The sequence below is a fragment of the Felis catus genome, chromosome B4, assembly GCF_018350175.1.
Source record: "Felis catus isolate Fca126 chromosome B4, F.catus_Fca126_mat1.0, whole genome shotgun sequence".
NCBI classification, from domain to species: Eukaryota; Metazoa; Chordata; class Mammalia; order Carnivora; family Felidae; genus Felis; species Felis catus.
The window spans coordinates 134,114,982-134,139,297 of NC_058374.1; the positions used below are offsets into that span (position 1 = coordinate 134,114,982).

Consider the following 24,316-nt stretch of genomic DNA (forward strand, 5'->3'; position numbering starts at 1 on the left):
CAGGGATTGTCATGTGATCCACAGTAAGCCCTAACATTTCCCTCTCCTCAGCAGTGTTTAAAGCCAAAGATACTGCTCCTTGATCTAAAATTCTCAGGATTCATTTTTAAAAAGAATTCATCAGGTTGCTGCATCTAAATCTGAAAAATGGCTCATTTCCTTCACTGAATAACCCCTTTCACTATCTTTTGTCCTGCCTCGTCAGTTTGCCCTACTTGAATTAGTTGTAGTGAATGCCTCTCACAAGCTGATTTATCAAAAAATAAAGTGGCTTGGGTTCCTTTGGTCGGAGCACCACCTATTGGCCAAAGGTGGAATTCTGAGCTTGCTTTCAGCTGATACAAAGCAGCAAACAAACAAAAAAAACACTGAGTTTTTAGCAGAACTGCCATTGATGTGCACTTCTCTTCCAGGCCATTTTTGCTAGCTGCTAAGGCTCAGGTTCTATCATTTCCTGATTCCACAGATTTCAAAGCCAGTGCTAATTCAAACCAAGAATGGTTTGGCAGTCACCCAAATTCGTAATTGGATTTTCATCCTCTTTATCAGAATCATTCTTTTTCTTTTAAAATAATGCTTTAACCATATATTTAATAAAAAATAACTCAGGTATGCTGGAACAAATGGATATCCACATGCAAGAGAATGATGTAGGATCCCTACCTCACACCATATACAAAAATTAACTCAAAATGGATCAAAGACCTAAACTTAAGAGCTACAACTATAAAATTCTTAGCAGAAACAAACATTTATGACCTTGAATTCGGCAGTGAATTCTTAGATATGACACCAAAATAAGCAACACAAGAGAAATAAATTGGACTTCATCAAAATTATAAACTTCTATGCATCAATCAAAGGACATTATCAAAAAAGTGAAAAGACAACCTATAGAATAGGAGAAAAATGTTTGCAATCCATATATCTGATAAAGGTCCAGTATCCAGAATATGTAAAGAGCTCTTGCAACTCAAAAACAAAAAGATAACCCAGTTAAAAAATAGGCAGAGGACTTAAATGGGCATTTCTCCAAAAAAGATATACAAATAGCCAATAAGGACATAAAGAGATGCTTAATATCATTAGCTATTGGGGAAATGCAAATCAAAACCAAAATGAGATACCACTTCATACCTGGTAAAATGGCTATAATTTAAAAACAAAGCACATAGGAAGGGAAGATGGCAGTGGAACAGGAGAATCCCTAGGCTCTCTTCATCCCACAAATACAACTAGATAACTGTCAAACCATCCTATATACCCCAGAAATTGATCTGAAGACTGGCAGAACAAACTCTACAACTAAAGGTGGGGAAGAGGCCACATTGAAGAAGGTAGGAAGTGCAGAGACACCGCTTGGGAGAGAAACAGAATGCAGCCTCTGCGGTGGGGAGGGAGCCACGATCCCAGGGAAGGGCTAAAACAAACTAGCACACAGGAGAGCACTCAGGGATAACAGATCCCCATAGCAACTGGCTTGGAAAGTGACAGGGCACAAATTTTGTGAGTTCTTGCAACCAGCAGGGCTTAAAGCCTGAAGTTTGAAAGGTCAGCATGCTTGGCTCTGAGAGAGCTCAAAGGACATTGGGGCCGTTCTTGGAGAAAAGGCAGAGCAAACAGCCTGTGGACAAACAGTGTGGAAACCGCTATTTGAAGAGCACCTGAGGCACAGACTGTAGAGGGTTAGTTGTTCACCTCAGAGTGTATCCCAGTGAAGCAGCAATCATGGAGAGATCCCTCTAAGAACAAAGGAACTGTCAGGCTCCATTTCCCTCCCCGACCCCTCAGCATAAGCACAGGGCCACTAGTGAGAACCAGCAGTGTCAACACTTGCTACCTAAACTGCTTACACCAATCCCCCCTTTTCCACTCCAGTGGAACTGCTCTTCCCAGTCACACTTTCCTCAGTCCCGGGTCATTGGGTCCCACTCCCATCCCAGAAGACCAGCCTGAACCCCTGCCAACACATTTCCCAGCCTGGGAGTTTTGCAAGGCCTTGGTTCCAAAGGTGGGAGCAACAGGTCTCTTTGCAAGCAGACCAGAGAACACTTAGTTGAAATGAACCACATTCAGGCCAGGGACCAGACACTGCCCACAACAGGCAAAGAGAGCCCCTGCAGACAAGTGGCCTGAAGGATAAAGCAGCCAGGACATCGCAGCACATGTTGGAGACACTCCCCAAAGCACCAGGCCCTGGGGACAGAGGACACTACATTGCAGGGCACTGCAGGACCTCTTCTTCATAAAGCCATTGCCCTTAAGAACAGGAGATGCAGCTGACTCTCCTAAACAAGCACAGACTTAGACAAAATGAAAAGATGAGATTTGTCCCAATTGAACAGGACAGGGTCATGGCTGGAGAGCTACGCAAAACACACATAAGTACTTGCCAATGGAGAATTTATTTAAAAAAAAAAATTTTTTTTAACGTTTATTTTTGAGACAGAGAGAGACAGAGCATGAACGGGGGAGGGGCAGAGAGAGAGGGAGACACAGAATCGGAAGCAGGCTCCAGGCTCCGAGCCATCAGCCCAGAGCCCGACGCGGGGCTCGAACCCACGGACTGCGAGATCGTGCGGACGCTCAACCGACTGAGCCACCCAGGTGCCCCGCCAATGGAGAATTTAAAGCAATGATTATAAGGTTACTCAACAAACTTGAGAAATAGTGGAGGGCATCAGAGAGATCATAACACAGAGATAAGGAGTAACGTAGCAGAGATAAAGAGCCCTTCTTCCAGCAGTCTGGAAGAAGCAGAGAAACAATGTAATGACCTAGAAGACAGAGTAATAGAAAGTAATCAAGCTGAACAAAAGAGAGAGAAAAGAATTATGCAAAATGAGAATAGACTTAGGAAATTCAGTGACTCCATCAAACATTATAACATTTATATTATAGGAGTCCCAGAAAAAGAACAGAGAGAAAAGGGGGCAGAGCATTTATTTGAAGAAATAATAGCTAAAGACTTACCTAATCTGGGGAAGGAAAGAGATATGCAGATCCAGGAGGCACAGAGAACCCCCCAAAAAATCAACAGAAGCAGATCCACACCAAAACATATTGTAATTAAAATGGCAAAATATAGGGGTGCCTAGCTGGTTCAGTCAGTAGAGCATGTAGCTCTTGATCTCAGGGGTCATGAATTTGAGCCCCACATTGGGTGTAGAGATTACTCAAATAAATAAATAAACATGTACATACATACATACATAAAGCCAAACATAGTGATAAAAAATATTAAAAGCAGCAAAATAGGGACACCTGGGTAGCTCAGTTGGTTGAGCAACCGACTCTTGATTTCAGCTCAGTTCATGATCCCAGGGTTGTGGGATCAAGGACAGCGTCTGACTCCACAGCCAGCATGGAGCCTACCTGAGATTCTCTCTCCCTCTGCCCCTGTCCCCCACACTCTCGCTTTCTCGCTCTCTCTATAAAATAAAATGTAAATATAAATAAATAAAAGCAGCAAGATAAAAGAATACAGTTACATACAAAGGAAATCCCGTAAGGCTATCAGCAGATTTTTTCTGGTGAAGCTTTCCAAGCAAGAAAGGAATAGCATTATATATTCAAAGTGCTGAATGGAAAAAGCCTGCAGCCAAGAATATGCAGCAAGGCTATCTTCAGAACAGAGGAGAGAGAAAGAGTTTCACAAACAAAAACTAAAGGAGTTCATGACCACTAAACCAGTCCTATAAGAAATATTAAAGGAGAATTGAGTGGGGGAAAAATGACAGTATGAAGGTAGGAAACACAAAAGCAGTAAAAATGAATATTTCTGTAAAAAAAAAAAATCAGTCAAGGAACTCACAAAATAAAAGGATGTCAAATATGACACCATGTACCAAAAACATGGGGAGGACAGGAGTAAATAATGGGTTCAAACTTAAATATGCCCATCAACTTACATAGACTGCTGTATGCAGAAGAGGTTATATACAAACCTAATGGTAACCACAAGTCAGAAACCACTAATAACTATGCAAAGAATAAAGAGAAAGAAATCCAAATATATCACTAAAGAAAACCAGCAAACCATGAAAGAGAGAAAGACAAGAAAGGATCAGAAAAAAATTTTAAGAAACAACCACAAATAAAATGTCCGTAAATATGTATCTACCAATAATTTCTTTGAATGTAAATGGACTAAATGCTCCAATCAGAAGACATAGGGTGAGGATGCCTGGCTGGCTTAGTTGGTGGAGCATGTGACTCTTGATCTCGGGTTTGTCAGTTTAAGCCCCTCATTGAATGTGCAGATTACTTAAAATCTTACCAAAAAAAAATTGGGGAGATGGGGCGCCTGGGTGGCTCAATTGGTTAAGCAGCTGACTCCTGATTTCACCTCAAGTCATGATCTCATGGTTCGGTTCGTGGGATCAAGCCCTGGTTGGACTCTGCACTCACAGTGCGGAGCCTGCTTGGGATTCTTTACCTCTCTCTCTGTTCCTCCCCCTACTCCCGCTGTCTCTCTAAAATAAATAAACTTAAAAAAAATAAACATTAAAAAAAAAAAAGAGTGACAGAATGAATTGAAAAACAAGACTCATCTATATATTGCCTACTGAAGACTCATTTTAGACCTAAAGACACCTGCAGATTGAAAGCGAGGGAATGGAATAACAGTTGTCATACAAATGGATGTAAAAAGAAAGCTAGAGTAGCAATACTTGTATCAGACAAAATGGACTTTAAAACAAAGACTGTAACGAGACAAAGGACACTATATAATAATAAAGTGGACAATCCAACAAGAAGATATAACAATTATAAATATTTATGCACTCAACATGGAGCACCCAAATACATAAAACAGTTAATAGCAAACAAAAAGGAACTAATGGATAATAATACAATAAGAGGACTTTAACACCCACTTACATCAATGGATAGATCACTTAATTAGAAAATCAACAAGGAAACAGTGGCTTTGAATGACATACCGGACCAGATGGATTTAACAGATCTATTCAGACATTCTATCCTAAAGTAGCAGGATACACATTGTTTTCAAGTGCATGTGGAATATTCTCCAGAATAGATCACATATTAGACCACAAAACAAGCCTCAACAAATTCTAAAAGATCGAAGTCATACCATGCATATTTTCTGATTTTAATGCTATGAAACTATAAGTCAACCACCAGAAAAAATATGAAAAGACCACATATGCATAGAGCTTTAATAACATGCTACTAAACAATGAATGAGTCAACCAGGAAATAAAAGAAGAAATTAAAAAGTACATGGAAACAAATGAAAACACAACATTTCAAAACCTTTTGGATATAGCAAAAGCAGTCCTAAGAAGGAAGTTTTTAGCAATGCAGGCCTACCTCAAGAAGCAAGTAAAATCTCAAATAAACAACATAACCTTTCACCTAAAAACTAGAGCAGAAATAAATGATATAGAAACTAAAAAAAAAAAAAAAAAAAAAAAAACAGAACAGATCAATGAAACCAGGAACTGGTTCTTTGAAAAAAATCAATTAAATTGGTAAACCTCTAGCCAGCCTCTTCAAGAAAAAGAGAAAGGACTCAGATGAAATCACAAATGAGAGAAGAGAAATAACGAACACCAGAGAAATACAAACAATTATAAGAGAATATTATGAAAAACGGTATGCCAACAAATTGGACAACCTAGAAGAAATGGGTAAATTCCTAGAAACATATAATCTACCCAAACTGAAATGTGACGAAATAGAAACTTTAAACAGACTGATTACCAGCAAAGACATTGAATCAGTAATCAAAAACTCCCAACAAAGAAAAGTTCAGGACCAGATGGCTTCACAGGCAAATTCTACCAAACATTTAAAAAAGAGTTAATGCCTATCCTTCGCAGATTATTCCAGAAAATAAAAGAGGAAGGAAAACTTCCAAATTCATTCTATGAGGCCAGCATTACCCTGATACCAAAATCAGAAAAAGACACCACAAAAAAAGAGATCTCTGATGAGCATAGGTGCAAATATCCTCAACAAAGTACCAGCAAACCTAATCCAGCAATACATTAAAAAAAGCATTCACCAAGATCAAGTGGGATTTATTCCTGGGTTTCATGGGTTCCAATATTTGCATATCAATCAACACAATACATCATATCAATAAAAGAAAGGACAAGAACTGTAGGATAATTTCAATAGATGCAGAAAAAGCATTTGACAAAGTACAACATCCATTCATGATAAAAATCTTCAACAAAGTAGATTTAAAAGAAACATACCTCAACATAATAAAGGCTACATGTGAAAAACTAACAGCTAACATCATTCTCAATGCGAAAAAATAGAGCCTTTCAGCGAAGGTCAGGAACAAGACAAAGATGTCCCCTCTCACCACTTATATTCAAAGCTCTAGCCACAGCAATCAGACAACAAAAAGAAATAAAGGCATCCCAATCAGTAAGGAAGACATAAAACTTTCATTATTTGGAGGTGACATGATATATAGTTAGAAAACTCAAAAGACCCCAGCAAAAAAACTGCTAGAACCAATAAATGAATTTAGTAAAGTCGCAGGATACAAAATCAATGTACAGAAATCTGTTGCATTTCCATACACCAATAAGGAAGTAGCAGAAAGAGAAATTAAGAAACCAGTCCCATTGGGGCACCTGGGTGGCTCAGTCGGTTGCGCGTCCAACTTCGGCTCAGGTCATGATCTCGCAGCTCGTGAGTTGGAGCCGCGTCTGGCTCTGTGCTGACGACTCGGAGCCTGGACCCTGCTTCGGATTCTGTATCTCCCTCTCTCTCAAATATAAACAGGAAGGAAGGAAGGGAGGGAGGCGAGGGAAGGAGGGAAGGAGGGAAGGAGGGAAGGAGGGAAGGAAGGAAGGAAGGAAGGAAGGAAGGAAGGAAGGAAGGAAGGAAGGAAGGAAGGAAGGAAGGAAAAAAAAGGAAACAGTCCCATTGGAGTGCCTGGGTGTATCAGTCGGTTAAGTGTCTGACTCTTGGTTTTGGCTCAGATGGTGATCTCGCAGCTTTGTGGATTTGAGCCTCGCATCAGGGTCTGCAGTGGCAGTGCAGAGCCTGCTTGGGATTCTCTCTCCTCTGCCTCTGCTTCTCCCCTACTCGCACTGTCTTTGTGTCTCTCAAAATGGATGAATAAACTCGGAAGGAAGGAAAGAAGTAAACGAAAAAATCCCATTTACAATTGCACCAAAAAGGGGCACCTGGGTGCTTAAGCTCAGGTCATGATCTCACAGTTCATGAGTTCAAGCCCTGCATTGGGCTCTGTGGCTGACAGCTCGCATTCTGTGTCGCAGCTCTCTGCCCCTCCCCCGCTCACACACTCTCTCCCCGCCCCTCAAAAATAAATAAGCATTTTTTAAAAGTAAAAAAAACAATTGCACCAAAAATAATAAGATACCCAGGAAACCTAATCAAAGAGTGAGAGACCTGTACTCTGAAAACTGTAAAACACTAATAAAAGAAATTAAAGACAGTACAAAAAAATGGAAAGACATTCTATGCTCATGGATTGGAAGAACAACTATTGTTAAAATGTCTGTACTACGCAAAGCAGTCTCCATATTTAATGCAATTCCTGTCACAATATCAACAGCATTTTTTCACAGAACAAACAATCCTAAAATTTGTGTGGAACAACAAAAGACCCTGAATAGCCAAAGCAGTCTTGCAAAAGAAAAACAACTGGAGACATCACAGTTCTGGACTTCAAATTATTTCAAAGCTATAGTGATCAAAACGGTATGGTACCAGCACAAAAATAGACTCATAGATCAGTGGAACACAATAGGTGGCCTAGAAATGAACCCATAATTATATGGCTAATTAATTTTGACAAAGCAAGAAAGAATATCCAGTGGGGAAAAGACAGCCTCTTCGATAAGATTGTGCTGAGAAAACTAGACAGCAACATGCAAAAGAATGAAGCTAGACCACTTATACCATACACGAAAGTAAACTCAATAAAGACCTACAGCCATAAAAATCCTTGAAGAGAGCACAGGCAGTAATTTCTCTGACTGGCCATCACAACTTTTTTCTAGATAGGACCCCTGAGGCAAGGGAAACAAAAGCAAAAATAAACTGTTGGGACTACATCAAAATAAAAACTTCTGCACAGTGAAAGAAACAATCAACAGAACTAAAAGCAACCTACAGAATGGGGGAAGGTATTTGCAAGTGACATACCCAATAAAGAGTTAGTATCCAAAATATATAAATAACTTATAAAACTGAGCCCCTCTCTCAAAAAAAACCCAAATAATCCAGTTAAAAATGGACAGAAAGGGGTGCCTGGGTGGCTCAGTCCATTAAGTGTCTGACTCTTGATTTCAACTCAGGTCGTGATCTCACAGTTTGTGGGTTCAAGATCCATATCAGAGCCTGCTTGGGATTCTCTGTCTCCCTCTGTCTCTCTCCCTCTCTCAATCTCTCTCTCTCAAAATAAATAAAAACATTTTTTTTTAATGGGCAGAAGACATGAACAGACATTTCTGCAAGGAAGACATCCAAATGGCCAAAAGACACATGAAAAGATGCTCATCAGGAGTGCCTGGGTGACTCAGTTGGTTAAGATTCAGCTCAGGTCATGATCTCATGGTATAGAGATCTCTGCTGATAGCATGGAGCCTGCTTGGGAGTCTTTCTGTCTCCCCCTGTCTCTCTCCCCTGATTGTGCACACACACGGTCTCTCTCTCAAATAAATAAACTTTTAAAAAATTAACCAATTTTTTAAAAATGCTCATCATTGCTTATCATCAGGGAAATGCAATTCAAATTACAATGATACATCACCTCACATCTATCAGAATGGCTAAAATCAAAAACACAAAACAGGTGTTGGCAAGGATGTGGAGAAAAGGAACCCTCTTGCACTCTCGGTAGGAATGCAAACTGGTGCAGCCACTCTGGAAAACTGTATGGAGGTTCGTCAAAAAGTTAAAAATAGAACCACTCTATGATGCAGCAATTGCACTCCTGGATATTTACCCAAAGAATACAGAAACACTAATTCAAAGGGATATGTGCACCCCTATGTTTATAGGCACATTATTTACAGTAGACAAGATATGGAAGCAGTCCCAAGTGTCCATTGATTGGTGAATAAAGAAGAGTAGTATGTATATATATGTATAATGTGTGTATACACACATACACGATGGAATGTTACTCAGCCATAAAAAAAAAAGAATGAAATCTTGCCATTTGCAAAGGCATGGATGGAACTAGAGAGTATAATGCTAAGCAAAGCAAGTCAGTTGGAGAAAGGTAGATACCATGTAATTTCACTCATGTGAAATTTAAGAAATGAAACAAATGAGCAAAAGGGAGATAAAAAAGAGAGACAAACCAAGAAAGAGACTCTTAACTGTAGAGAACAAACTGAGGGTTACCAGAGGGGAGGTGGGTAGGAGGAGAGGGTGAAATAGGTGATTAAGGAGTGCATTTGTGATGAGTACGGGGTGATGAAAATAAAAACTTAAAAAGTAAATAAATAAAAGTAAAACACACACAGGGAAAAAAACAAATTTTGGTAAAGATGTGAAAATTTGGAACATTTTTACATTACCAGTGGGATTGTGAAATGTTTCAGCCACTGTGGAAAATAGCTTGGAGGTTTCTGAAAAACTTAAACAGAATTAACATGTGCCCTAGCAATTCCACTCCTAGGTGTATGAGGAGAAGAATTAAAAACAGGTACTCAAACAAATACTTGTACACAAATGTTCACAGAAGCAGTATTCACAGTAGCCAAAAGATGCAAACAACCCATATGTCCATCAATGGATGAATGCATAGACAAAAGGGTGTATGTGTGTGTATATATGTGTGCACAGGCACACATGCTTACACGCGTGCCTTTCAGTAAAGGTTTGAAAGGAAATTAATAAAAAGACAAAGGGTGCTGGTTAGAGCCAAAAAACAAAAAGACAAAGGCGCCTGGGTGGCTCAGCCGGTTAAGCGTCCGTCTTTAGCCCAAGTCATGATCTCGCAGTCTGTGAGTTCGAACGCCTCATCGGGCTCTGTTCCACAGCTCAGAGCCTGGAACCTGCTCCAGATTCTGTGTCTCTCTGCCCTCCCCCTGCTCGCACTCTGTCTCTCTCTCTCAAAAATAAACATTAAAAAAAAAAAAAGACAAATCCCTCTTTTAAGTGAATGAGCCTCACTAGAGATCCCATACTCTTCTCTTGTTATGTTTTGTTTTAGCTTCGTGGTGAAAATGTAGTGCCAACAGTTTATTCATCAGCATTTGCGTGGGTATGTACGTAAATAAGTATGCTTTAAATTTAATTAATTCAGCAGATATTTAAAATGGAGTATTTGCTGTGGTGCCAGGTACTGTTCTAGGTTCTAAAGACACAGTGGTGAGCAACCCAGACTTGCCGTGTGTCGCTGTCCTCAGTGTACACTCCAGTTGAAAGACAAGAAACAAGCATGCTGTATGGTCAGCTGGAATTCAATGATCTCGAGAAAAATGAAGCAGTGGAAGGGATAAAGTAGCGCCAGTGCTCAGTTAGGCAGGGTGATCAGAAAGGCCTAAGGATGAAACTTGAGAGAAGATCAGAATGAGAAAAGGAGCAAGCCCTGAAGCTGTTTCCATTATCATCCCTCTCACTTATCCTCCATTGGGCTCTTCTATGGTGAGGTCATTGCCTTGTATTTAGAGAAATGTTATTAAAAACATTCCTTCCCACGTTGCCTTCACTCTTAGAACATAGCAACTCCAGAGAAATTCGTTTCTAGCTATGGTATCATATAGCCCTATCCCTGTGCATCTGATTTGTTTTTATCCCACAGGCATGGGAAATAGAGCTGATGTTTTCCTTTTTCACACTGGCTGCTAGAAAACTCAGTTATATTTGTGGTCTATCCACAGTTGCTATTGTCATCAGGAAGGTCATTATGGTATACATTACTATTTTGTTGAGCTCCATTCCCCTTAAGGCTTGCTTTTTTTTTTTTTTAACTCTACCATGAATTTATGCTATCTTGTTGTATTTTGTGCATCCGTGTAAGCTAATCTAAATCTTTTTTGGCATGGGGTATAGTGGTGAATTTTAAGCATATATATTTATAAAAGTAGAAAACACACACATGCACTGTGGCTACTACAGAGAAATAATTTAAGTACTTATACTATATGTGACTCTTAAACTTATAGTATAAGTACTTATACTATATGTGACTCTGAACTTGGGGCAGTTTTGTCCCTCAAGGGATATTTGGCAATACCTTATTGTCACAGTTGGGGAGTGCTACTGGCATCCTACGTTGAACAGGACAATCCCCCCACCTCCCAACATACAGTTATCTAGTCCAAAATGTCAGCAATAGTGCAGAGGTTGAGAAACCTTGCTATAGACTGGACCATTCAATCCATTATTTCATATATTTCTGGGCTATTTTGTTACAGAAATGGCAAAATGTGTTCCTGTGTCGCTTATTGTAGCATACAGCGTATATTCTGAGTGTGACAGTTGGGTGCCCTTTCCACTAAATCTGTCATCAGTCACATAGTCCTAAAAGCAATAGTTTCCTCTTCAGAATCTATATTGTCATGCTCACAAAGTCACAACTTCAGGTCAACAAAATTGGGGAGAAGGGTGCTTTTCACCTGAGCTCCAGTATTTTGAATGTTTGAGTAAGCAACAGTTAAAATGAGACTGTTCTTTTCATTCTCCGTTCTGTCTGCAGGCTTTCATAGAGACCATGTTCGCCAGCAAAGCTCCTGTGGAGGAAGGCTTTCTCTATGCTAAGGTGAGCTTTAAAAGATTGGGAAGGTTTTGGGGTGCCTGGGTGGCTCAGTCAGTTAAGCGTCCAACTTCAGCTCAGGTCGTGATCTCACAGTTCGTGAGTTCCAGCCCTGCGTTCATGCCCCGCATCAGGCTCTGTGCTGACAGCTTGAAGCTTGGAGACTGCTTCGGATTCTGTCTCTGTCTCTCTGCCCCTCCCCTCCTCGCTCTCTGTCTCTCTGTCTCTCCGTCTCTCTCTCTCTCAAATATAAAAAATAAAAAATAAAACATTAAAAAAAATAAAGATTGGGAAGGTTTTGTTGGAGGCAAAAATATTAAGTAGTTCATTAGCAGATGGCTTCTAGTTGGCTTTCATGGGAGTGACCGGGATATCAGTGGAGAGGACTTGGTTCTTAAACATCACTGATAATGTATTAGATGTGTCTAAAATACTCAGAGCTACAATTAAATGAAGAAAATTGCAAAGTAGAACACATGAAGAAGCAAAGACACGATTGTGTCTCCTCTCACAGGAGGAGAATCTGAGTAGTATTGGAGACAGCTCCATGGATGGGCATGCTCCATCCTAGGACAAAGTGAAATTGGTAGAATTTACCATTTGCCAGGCATCCTTTTTCACTTTTCCAGCACATGTAGGTTGGTAGCTATTTGAAAAGTTGAAATTAGTAATGCAGAAGTGTTGTTAATGCAAGCCGTATTCCATTGTTTATCTAAATAAGCATAAAAAATAGTGGGGCACCTGGATGGCTCAGTTGGTTAAGCATCCAACTTCGGCTCTGGTCATGATCTCACAGCTCGTGAGTTCAAATTCTGCGTCGGGCACTGCTGACAGCTCAGAGCCTGGAGCCTTCTTCGGGTTCTGTGTCTTCTTCTCTCTCTGCCCCTCACCCACTTGCTCTCTCTCTCTCTCTCTCTTTCTCTCTCTCTCAAAAATCAACATTTAAAAAAAAGAATAAAAGATAGAAACTTTACTCGACTGTATCTCTGTACTCAGCATTGATTGTAAGTTTTCTGTGTTCTCTTCTGGACTTAATTTGAAAATCTTGGGAAATTTGGAGCACTCAGAGGAACCAAGCAGACATAATAATAGGGTCAAATAACAGGATTGGAGTGGGGAATAAAAAATAGACTGAAATGGGAGCATAAGAAGTTTGGTTAGATTTGATAACTCGTTTTCCAGAAATGACAGAGAAGTACTTGAATGGAGGGACGGACTGTCGAGGAGAGCCCTGGCTGGCACAGCCCGGAGGAAATCCTGTCTTCAGTCATACTTGTCGTCATGCCTGGCTCTTGTTTTTCAGTTCGAATTTGAATGCCGGGCCCGCGGTGCAGACATCTTAGCCTACCCGCCTGTGGTCGCTGGAGGTAATCGGTCCAACACTTTGCACTATGTGAAGAATAATCAGCTCATCAAGGTACATGAAATGCCCTTCAGTGCCGCTTCCTATGGTGCCACTTACAAACCACTTTATTGTTTATAAAATGATTTTACAGACATTATCTCATTTGATCCTCATGTTAGTACTTTGAGATAGGAGCAACTATTGACATACCTGTTTAATAGATGTGGAAAATAAACTTAAAAAATTAGGCAACTCATTAGGGCAGAGCCAAGAATTCTACTCTAAGGCCTTTGCTCATCTCCTTCTGAAAGGACTTGTGGCAACAGTGGATCAAGCATATTTTGGGAGCAGACAGATTTTAAGAGTACCTTATTAGGTATGAGGGAACCTACCTTTTATGGTTTTCTCCCCAAGTGACTATACAAGTAAAGATTGTATATAACTTTATTAAGTCCACTTTCAATTTTATTTTATTTTAATTTTCAGTAATTTCAAAAGAATAAATATAGCATACATGTAAAGTATACAGCATATTTTTTAAATGAATACCCATGAACCAATCACTCAGCTCAAGAGCTAGAACATTACCAATACTGTATGTATCTTTATGCTCTGCTATCCTAATGCCTCCCTCCCAGAGGTAACTAATTGGTACCCTAAATTTTTGTTCATCATTCCCTTGATTTTTTTTATGTAGTTGTATCACACATACATGATTTCCCAAACAATATTAGTTAGTTCTACTTGTTTGTGAACTATATAAAAATTATATACTGCTATATGTAGTTTGGGGGAACTTTTTTTCTTATTCATAAGTGTGATAATACAAATTTTTTCCCAAGTATTTGTACCTATTTATACTCCTACTGGTGGTGCGTAATTCTGTTTACCACATCCTCTTATCCTTTGATGCTATCAGACTTCTTAACTTCTGCCATTCTAATTGGTGTAAAACAGCATCTCGTTGTGGTCTTAATTTCCATTACCTTAATTACCAGTGGAATTAAGCATTTTTTTTTCTGTTTTAATCTGTAGCACTGCTATTTTCAACTTGCTGATGTGTTGTTTGGGATATAATAATCTATGTTCATGGATGAAATTGGCTTATTTTTCTCATACTATCTTTTTCTGATTTGTATATCAAATGAGTTAGGTTGTTTTTAATATTATGAAATGATTTAATGTGTTGTTGTTTTTTTTTTTTTTTAATTGAGTAGAATATCCCTGTAGACCTATTTGGGCCTGATATTTTCCTTTGTAGACTTTTTGAACTACCGATTCAATTTCATTAATATACTAAAGCTTTCTGTTTTTTAACAAACATTTATTCTTATAAAATGTAACTACTGGTAAAGTACTTAAAACTTAAAGGAAAAGTTTAATATTAATTATAAAATGAACACCCACGTAACCATTGTCCATACTTGGCAAGCTACACCTCTCTAGGCCAATCCAGCCTGTTCCTTTGTTTTGTGAATAAAGTTTTGTTGGAATACAGCCGTTCCTGCTTTCTTCCCACAGTGGTAGATTTGAATAGTTGCATCAGAAACAGTATGGTCCACAAAGTAAAAAATATTTACTACTTAGCCCTTTACAGAAAAAGTTTGTGAATGCCTGAATCAGGACATTACTAGCCTTCCACCCCTAAAAAGCTTTTCCACCATGTGGTTCTTCCCAATGATAATTTCTTCCCTCCCTGATGGGATAACCACCACCCTGATTTTGGTGGTCATCAATTCCTTGCTTTTCATTTTATTTTACTACTAATGAATAATAGAGTTTAACGTAGTTTGGTTTTGGTTATGTTTGAACTTTATAGATTTCAAATATTGTATCTGCATCTTTTTCGTATCACAGTATGTTGTTGCATGCTACTGTGGTTTGTTCTAGTGTGGAACAGCAGTTAAAGTGTGGTCCATGAGGTTAAATATATTTTCATAAGAATACCCAGACATTATGCGTCTCTTTCACTCTCGTTCTCTTCAGCGTGCGGAGATGGACCCTAGAGGCTTTATGACATCAACATCATACCAGATTGAAGGCAAAAGCAGATATGAGATTCTAGCTGTTTTTTGTTTTGCTAGACGAAGAGATTTGTAAAAATGTACACTACATTTCTAACTATTTTTATTTAGAAAAATAGTTACTTTTCATTAAAAATGCTGTTTATCTTAGGGGTGCCTGGGTGGCGCAGTCGGTTAAGTGTCCGACTTCAGCCAGGTCACGATCTCGCAGTCCGCGAGTTCGAGCCCCGCGTCGGGCTCTGGGCTGATGGCTCAGAGCCTGGAGCCTGTTTCCGATTCTGTGTCTCCCTCTCTCTCTGCCCCTCCCCCGTTCATGCTCTGTCTCTCTCTGTCCCAAAAATAAATAAACGTTGAAAAAAAAATTTTTTTTTAAATGCTGTTTATCTTAAATGTAATAGGTTTATTGTTATTTTAAATGAATTAATAAATATTATAAAGTTTTCTGTTTTAATTTATTAATATGATAAATATCTATTAGGTGGACATTTCTATTATTTCCAGGTTTTTACCATTATGGACAATATTCTGTGAACATTCTTGTACGTATTCCTAGTATATGAGTCATCAAGTTTGTCTAAGGATACTTAATTAGTGGAATTGATGGGTCATAGGTATGCATATTTGTAACTTTAGTAGAAAATGCCAGACATTTCCAAAGTGATTATATCAGTTTATACTTCATTTTGCCTGAGACAGTTTGGTAGGTTATAATTTTATACCATTATGTCTAAGTTTTTAAAATTACTCATAGTATTGTCTTACCTTTTAATCTTTTGTAATTACAGTTATGTACCTTTTTACATTCTTGATATATTTTTGCCTCTTCTCATTTTTTCTAATAAATCTTAGTAGTTTCTTTAAAACATAAACATGCACCAGCAATTCCATTTATAGGTATTTTTCCAAAAAAATTGAAACGTAGGTCCACAAAATGCCTTGTACAAGAATGAATGTTTATAGCAAGTTTGCTCCTGATAGACCAGGCGTCTCTTACCAGGATATTAAGTAAGGAAATTGCTATGTGGTGTATTCTTAAAATGAAAAGGAACAAACCACTGTACTACCAACAGATAAATGATCTCAAAGCATTGTGCTGACTGAATAAGTCAGACACAAAAATTAGACGCTCTATGATCCCGTCTGTATGAAGTTCTGAAATAGGCAAAACCACTCTGTATTGATAGAAATCAGATCAGTGGTTGCTTTGGATGGAATATTGACTGGGAAGGCACCTGAGGGAGTGGTTACATGGGTTTTGACAAAACTGACCTAACTCTATATACTTAAAAATCTGTGCATTTTACCGTGTACATTATACCTCGAGAACTTCGACTAAAAAAGGAAATCCCAATAAAAAAAGAGGTTTGTTCGGTTTTGTTACTCTTGTAAAACCAAGTTTTCATCATTAATGCTATTTTATCTTTGTTTATTATTTCATTACACTGGCCCCTTGCCTTTATTAATTTCACCCTTCTCCTTTTTGTGTTTATTCTCTTGTTTTTTTCTTGTTCTTAAATTAGATACTGAACTCATTAATTTTCATCCTTCTTTTCTTATTATAAGTGTTTAAGGATGGATTTTGCACTTTCATTATAGTCCATAAGGTTTGCCTAAGTTGTTAAATGTATATTAAAAACAATAAATAGGGGTGTCTGCGTGGCTCAGGCAGTTAAGTATCTGACTCTTGGTTGCAGCTCAGGCCATGATCTCATGGTTTGTGAGTTCGAGCCCCACGTCAAGGCTCTACTAGTGCAGAGCCTGCTTGGGCTCTTTCTCACTGCCTCTCCCCTGCTTGCTCACTCTCTGTCAAAATAAACTTTAAAAAACACACAATAAATATCATGTACTGCTTACAAATAATTATCAAATAAACAACCATGTGTCTACCATCTAGGATGAAAAGAACATTACTAGTCCCCTGGGCAATATCAAGTACATCTTTCTGTCTTCTACCATCTTGACTTTTGTTTTAATCCATTTTATTTTGTTTTCCTGGTTTTACCACCAGTGTGTCTGTTCCTAAACAGTATAGTGTTCATTCCTGAAAAACTGGAGAATAAGCACCAGTGTTGCTGTACAGGGACAGAAAAGTATTGCCATTATTAGATAAATTGGCCTGAGAGAAAAAAAGTTGAGAACTTCTAGGTCATAGTCTTGGCTTTGGTTATCTGAAAGTTTACAAGGGTCCTTTCTGGTGAAGTCAGTGGGCAAGGTCCTCAACAAGCTTTAAGAAATGCAGGGTACTGTGGGGCCTCTGGGAGAGCTCTGGTGTGGACTTGGTAGTAAGCATCTGGCAGAAATGCAGTCCGAGAGCGGGCTGCCCTGTGGTTCTGCCTCTATGCTCACCACAGCTCTCTCCAACCATCAGAAGCAGGTTTGTTTCTATTTACATGCATGTTCACCTTTCCTTCTCACATCTTCGATGGCCCTCCCGGGATCACCTTCCTTCAGCCTGAAGAAAATCCTTTAGGTGAAGGTCTGTTGCTGAGAAAATTTTCTGGTTTTGTTTAGCTGAAATATCTTTATTTCATTCTCAATTCTTGATGAAGGCTGTACCAAAGAAACTATCTTCACTTTTCAGTCATCACCTGTAGTATATCATTCCCCTTTCTCCTGACTTTCAGTGTTGCCGATTAAAAACAAACAAACAAACAGGGGCACCTGGGTGGCTCAGTTGGCTAAACGCCTGACTTGGGCTCAGGTCATGATCTCACAGTTTGTGAGTTCAAGCCCCATGTCGGGTTGTGTGCTGACAGTTCAGAGCCTGGAGCCTGTTTCAGATTCTGTGTCTCCCTCTCTCTCTGCCTCTCCCCTGCTCATGCTGTCTCTGTTTCTCCCTCAAAAATAAATAAACATTTTTTTAAAAAGTTAAAAAACGAACAAACAAAACATAATTGTCATTTCCTATGGGGGTCTCTCTTTTTGCTTTGGCTACTTTTAAGATTTATTTTTCTTTGGTGTTTCTGGTTTTTTGTACGTCTAAGAACAGATTTATTTTTACATATCGTCATTATGGTCCCTTCTTCCTCCGGAATCTGTGCGTTCGTGGAAATCCTCAGACTGTGGTGTAGATACCGTCTCTCCTACGCTGTCTCGATCCACTTCTTCCATGATCTCAGTTAGATGCATGTTAGACCTCTGTCTGGTCTCAGTAAGCTAACTTTCATGTTTATTTTTGCCTTGTCTCTCTCTGTCATGTTCTCAGAGCCTTCAGTATGTCTGTCTTCCATGAAACTAGTTTTTTTCCCCTTTGGTTGTCTTATCTGCTTCTTCAGCCATCCCCTGGGTGATTGACTTCAGCAGTTGTTTTTATTTCCTTTTGGTCCCTTTCAAATCAGAGTTATTGTCAGTTGTCTCTTGTTGCTTATTCGTCTTTGTGATTCCGTACTTTATCCCTTTAAGGCTTTCATAATAGCCCTTCCATATCTAATCATTCCCTTATCTGAAGTCCTGGAAGATCTAAATTTGTTGTTCCTGCCGACTCTCAGGCATGGTGACCTACATCAGGTGCTTGACAACCTTGGCTTGTGAGCTCACATTTGCCTGATGTTATTTTTTAGAAATCATGCCAGCCCAGATTTGGGGGAAATTTCTTCCAAAGGTTGTTTGATTATGCTTTTGCCAGAAGTCAAGTGGATCCTAGTGCCCTGCGACTCTTATATCCCCTATGAGCATCCTAGATTAATGCAAAAGTGTCCGGCTCCTTTTCCCCACTTTGCTGCAGGACCTCAGGGCAACATCTCCTTTTCTATATATACTGTACCGCTTACCTTATCACTACTTTCAGCTCTAGTTTCAGTTCTAGGGTGTCTTTTTTCAAGAGAGAAAATGTCTTTAGGACATCTCTTGCATTATGTAATGCCAGCCTTTCATAAAATATATTTTCGATCCAGCATCTAGTTGTTTTCTAACAAGAAACGTATTCTGGCATTTTACCAGAAACAAAAACCACATCTATTCTTCAAAGTTGCTATTATATATATGTACATACATAAATACTCATTAGCCCATTATTCTACTACATGCCATGTTGTGTGCTCATTTATATGTGAATAAGATATTCCCTGTCTTCAAGGACATAAATAATTTCAATATAACATGACAAGAAGTAAGGTAAAGATACCCAAAGGTTTTTTTTCTTTCCCCACGTGTACTTTGATGGGGAACAAATGGGGAAGAGATATTCTAAAGTTAAATGGTTAAGGGTAATTGTATTTGAATAAGGCCCTGGATACCAACTTACATAGGATTTGTAAAACTAATAATGATAGTAGTAACATTTATGATGATCTAAGCAGTGTGGTTCCAGAGCCTATGTACTACTATGCAGTGGCACCTTTCTTGAGTCAATGTGAATTCATTTGAAAAATTGAGATGCTGTTTCTTGTGAGAATGAACACAGATTAGTCTTCTTTAAGTTAGCTTTTTAAATATATATATAAAGTGAATGGCACAGAGAATTTAAATGAGAAGAAATAGCTGACAATCATAAGGTCACCTACTTTGACATATCTCACTTTTGTTGCAGGATGGGGAAATGGTGCTGCTGGATGGAGGTTGTGAGTCTTCTTGCTATGTGAGTGACATAACCCGGACCTGGCCTGTCAATGGCAGGTAGGACTTCTACAGATCCCACTGCTTCTTAGGAGTATGAGTTGGAATATGGGTATATGAGGAATAAAGGACTAAAGAAATATACTCATCCCCTCTAGCTCAGGTTAACTGCCTTTGCAAAGTACCTGATGACTTTCTAAGACTGCTTTATTTATCATATCACTGGATCAGACACCTAGACACACCTAGTTAACACACCCAATTAACATTCACATTTTTAAAAAATAAATTTGAAGAGTGCCTGCCTGGCTCAGTCAGTAGAACATACAACTCTTGATCTCAGTGTTGCAAGTTTGAGCCCCACACTGGGTGTGGAGATTACTTAAAAATAGAATCTTTAAAAAAAAATTAAGGGGTACCTGAGTGGCTCAGTGGATTAAGCATCCGACTCTTGATTTTGGCTCAGGTCACAGTCTCACAGTTCATGAGATCAAGCCCTGTGTCGGGCTCTGTGCTGACAGTGCAGAGCCTGCTTGAGATTCTCGCTTTCTCTCTGTCTATCCCTGCCTCTCCCTGCCTCTCCCCCACTTGCACTCACAACCTCTCAATATAAATAAACATTTTTTTTTCATTAAAAAATTTTTTTCAGGCTCTGGGCTGATGGCTCAGAGCCTGGAGCCTGTTTCCGATTCTGTGTCTCCCTCTCTCTCTGCCCCTCCCCCGTTCATGCTCTGTCTCTCTCTGTCCCAAAAATAAATAAACGTTGAAAAAAAAATTAAAAAAAAAAAAAAGGGGGCGCCTGGGTGGCGCAGTCGGTTAAGCATCCGACATCAGCCAGGTCACGATCTCGCAGTCTGTGAGTTCGAGCCCCGCATCAGGCTCTGGGCTGATGGCTCAGAGCCTGGAGCCTGTTTCTGATTCTGTGTCTCCCTCTCTCTCTGCCCCTCCCCCGTTCATGCTCTGTCTCTCTCTGTCCCAAAAATAAATAAACGTTGAAGAAAAAAAAAAATGAAAAAAAAAATTTTTTTTATGTCTATCACTGAGAGAGAGAGTGAGGGAGGGGCAGGGAGAGAGGGAGACACAGAATCTGAAGCAGGCTCCAGGCTCCAAGCTGTCAGCACAGAGCCCAACGTGGCACTCAAACTCACAAGCCATGAGATCAGACCTGAGCTGAAGTCAGACACTTAACCGACTGAGCCACCCAGGAGCCCCTAAATAAACGTTTTTTAAAAAATAAAAAATTAATTAACTTAAAATTAAATAAATAGACTGGAGATATATATATATATATATATATATATATATATATATAGGGTGGCTCAGTCTATTGAGTGTCCAACTTTGGCTCAGTCATAATCTCATGGTTCATGAGTTCAAGCCCTACATTGGGCTCACTGCTGTCAGCACAGAGCCTGTTTCAGATCCTGTCCACCCTCCCCCCCACCTGCCTCTCCCCTGCTCATACTCTCTCAAAAATAAACATTTAAAAATAAAATAAAGTAAATAAATTTGAAGTTTTATTTTCTGATTACAAAAGTAATTCCAGTATTCCGTTAAAAAAAAATCACTAGGGGCGCCTGGGTGGCGCAGTCGGTTAAGCATCCGACTTCAGCCAGGTCACGATCTCGCGGTCCGTGAGTTTGAGCCCCACGTCAGGCTCTGGGCTGATGGCTCAGAGCCTGGAGCCTGTTTCCGATTCTGTGTCTCCCTCTCTCTCTGCCCCTCCCCCGTTCATGCTCTGTCTCTCTCTGTTCCAAAAATAAATAAACGTTGAAAAAAAAATTAAAAAAAAAATCACTAGACATGAGAACAATCAGGAAAAGAATCAACATAACCATAGTCGAGAAAAATACAGCCAATAAAAGCAGATCTTGAATAACCCTAAAATTTCAATGAGCAGACAAGAACTTTAAAGCAGCTATTATAGATATGTTCAAAGAGTTAAAGGAACAAATATAAATATAGTGAGTGAACAGATTGAGAGTTTCAGTAAGAAATAAGAAACTAAGAAATAAGAACCAAGGATTCTGGGGAGATGGCAACAAAAGCATAGTTTTTCTGTCTCTCCAAATTGTCAAATAACAGTAGAGCAACTAGGTAGCAAAACCAAACACTGGGTGATAGGGTATCACTTCAACCTAAAAGTACAAACACTTATGAACACACTCTATACAACCACAAGACCTGGCTGGTATCACTATCTGTGTGGAAGGAAGAAGAAGGAAACAACAGTAGTGGAAGAAGCTGTCTGAAGTGCTTGAGAACAAAGGAACTCCCAAATAACCAATAGCTGTTCACTGGAAAGGATGATGACCAATTCGAGAACAGAAACTGAAATGGGAAAGATTTGTCACTCCAAAGGCCCAAGGAAGTTTGAGGGTGCTGTGCTCCCTTCTCACATTGAGGAGAAACTGCTGGAAGTAGAATCGAAATTGAGCAAGTTCGGGACAAGGGAAAGGAATGAGCGGGAGAGGAATTGAAAGCAAGCTACCATATTGTTTACCACTGCACCAAAACAAGAAAAAGCTCTGTGATGCTAAAAAATCTTTCCTAAATTCTGCCTCATTCAGAAGTTCAGGAAAATTAATTTCACATAAAGTAAGCAATAAAAAAAGTATCTTGGTTAATCTCATACAAAGTTAATAAAAAACAAAGAAATATAAAACAAAAGAGTAAAAGATGATTTTAATTCTGTCCTCCTTGTGTCCTCAAGAACCCAGAAGAAAGAAGGCAAATGAAATACAGAGAGGTTACATAAAAATTCTGTGGTCTCAAATTTTAATTGAAATATCAATATGCGCTCAGGGGCGCCTGGGTGACTCGGTTGGTTAAGCTTCCTACTTCAGCTCAGGTCATAAGGTTCGTGATTCAAGCCTCGCATCAGGCTCGCTGCTGTCAGCACAGAACCTGCTTCAGATCCTCTCTCTGTGCACCTCCCCTGCTTGCCCTCTCTTTTATTTATTTTTATTTATTTTTTAAATTTTTTTTAACGTTTATTTATTTATTTTTGAGACAGAGAGAGACAGAGCATGAACAGGGGAGGGGCAGAGAGAAAGGGGGACACAGAATCTGAAACGGGCTCCAGGCTCTGAGCTGTCAGCACAGAGCCCGACGCGGGAGATCATGACCTGAGCCGAAGTCGGACACTTAACCGACTGAGCCACCCAGTCGCCCCACGCTCTCTCTTTTAAATATAAACATTTAAAAAATTACATGAAGTGAATGAAAAATAGAGAATTAAAATTATTACCACTTTGCAACACCCATTAATGTATAGATATAAGTACTAAGGATCAGTGGCTGCTAAGATCACAAAAAGAGATAATCAGATATTATGTGCCTCCTACAATTTTGCCAAGTACTACATATAGCCAGTCTTACCAAAGAGACTGAACCTGAGTCTGATTCATTCTTGGGGTCCAACTGCCAATTTGTAACAAATAAAAAAGACAAAGGAATATGTTGAACTGCGCTAAGAGGATATGTATGTTAGCTCGAGTTGCGTTAACAAAATACAACAGACTTAGTGGCTTAGACAACAAAAATTTATTTCTCACAGTTCTGAAAGCTGGGAAGTGCAAGATCAAGGTGCTAGCAAGGTAGGTTTCCTCCGGAGGCCTCTTCTCCTGGCTTGTAAGCAGCCGCCATCTTACTGTATGCTCACATGACCTCTTTTACACAAAGAGAGAAAGTAAGAGAAAGCAAGCTCTGTGGTGTCTCTTCTTATAAGAACACTAATTGTGTCAGAGCAGGGCCCCGCTTTTATGACTTCATGTTACCTTAGTTACTTCCTTTAGAGGCCTCATCTCCAAATACAGCCACACTAATGGGTAGGGCTTCAACATAAGAAGTTTGGAGAAACACAGGCATTCATTCTGTGAATACAATTAGCAAAATTCAGACTGTGACAAACCCTGTATTTCAAACAGCCTGGATTCTTTAACACATAATTTACGAGGGAATAAAAAAGGCTAGAAAAAAGAACCTGTTGGGGTGCCTGTGTGGCTCAGTCGGCTAAGCGTCCAACTTTGGCTCAGGTCGTGATTTCACAGTTTGTGAGTTTGAACTCCACATTGGACTCTGTGCTGGCAGCTCAGAGCTTGGAGCCTGCTTCGGATTCTGTGACTCCCTCTCTCTCTATCCCTCCCCTGCTCACACTCTGTCTCCCTCTGTCTCTCAAAAAATAAATAAACATTAAAAAAAGAGAAAGGAACCTGTTGACTAAAAGAGATTCAAGAGACAAATCAAATTTATTTTAAATAAGCAGGAAGATAATTATCCTGGGATGCACATTTGGGTTATAAAATAGTTTTTTAAATACAAGGAATGGAAAGTGACTGTTAATGGATACAAGAAGGGGGAGGGGGCATGAAAATGCTCTGGAATTAGATAGTGATGATGGTTGCACAACTTTGTGAAAATGCTAAAAACCACGGAACTGTAAACTTTTTAAAGTGGGTGAATTTTATGATCTAGAAACTATATCAGTAAAAATGATAAACATGTACATGCAAATGAAAAACTACAAGGAAATGATAACTGGGAAAGTTAGAGTAATGGTTACATGCTGGGAGAATTGTAATAGTTTTGAGGCACATAGAAGGGACTTCTGTGACAGTTGGCCAAGTTCCACCTTTTATCTGACTGGTCAACCTTACACTA

General features: G+C 39.3%; 1 protein-coding gene across 6 annotated transcripts in view; it reads left to right on the plus strand.

Annotated features, from left to right (window-relative positions):
- Positions 1-24,316, plus strand: part of XPNPEP3 (X-prolyl aminopeptidase 3) — a 77,157-nt gene that overhangs the window by 42,868 nt on the left and 9,973 nt on the right. For 5 of the 6 annotated variants that reach the window (XM_023257515.2, XM_023257516.2, XM_023257519.2 and 2 more), the window contains 4 exons: positions 10,187-10,237; positions 11,675-11,737; positions 13,035-13,148; positions 19,629-19,714. In XM_023257515.2, the coding sequence (XP_023113283.2) occupies positions 10,187-10,237; positions 11,675-11,737; positions 13,035-13,148; positions 19,629-19,714 (314 nt within the window). The remainder of the gene's footprint in view (positions 1-10,186; positions 10,238-11,674; positions 11,738-13,034; positions 13,149-19,628; positions 19,715-24,316) is intronic. The other variant, XM_023257517.2, reaches the window with a different exon arrangement.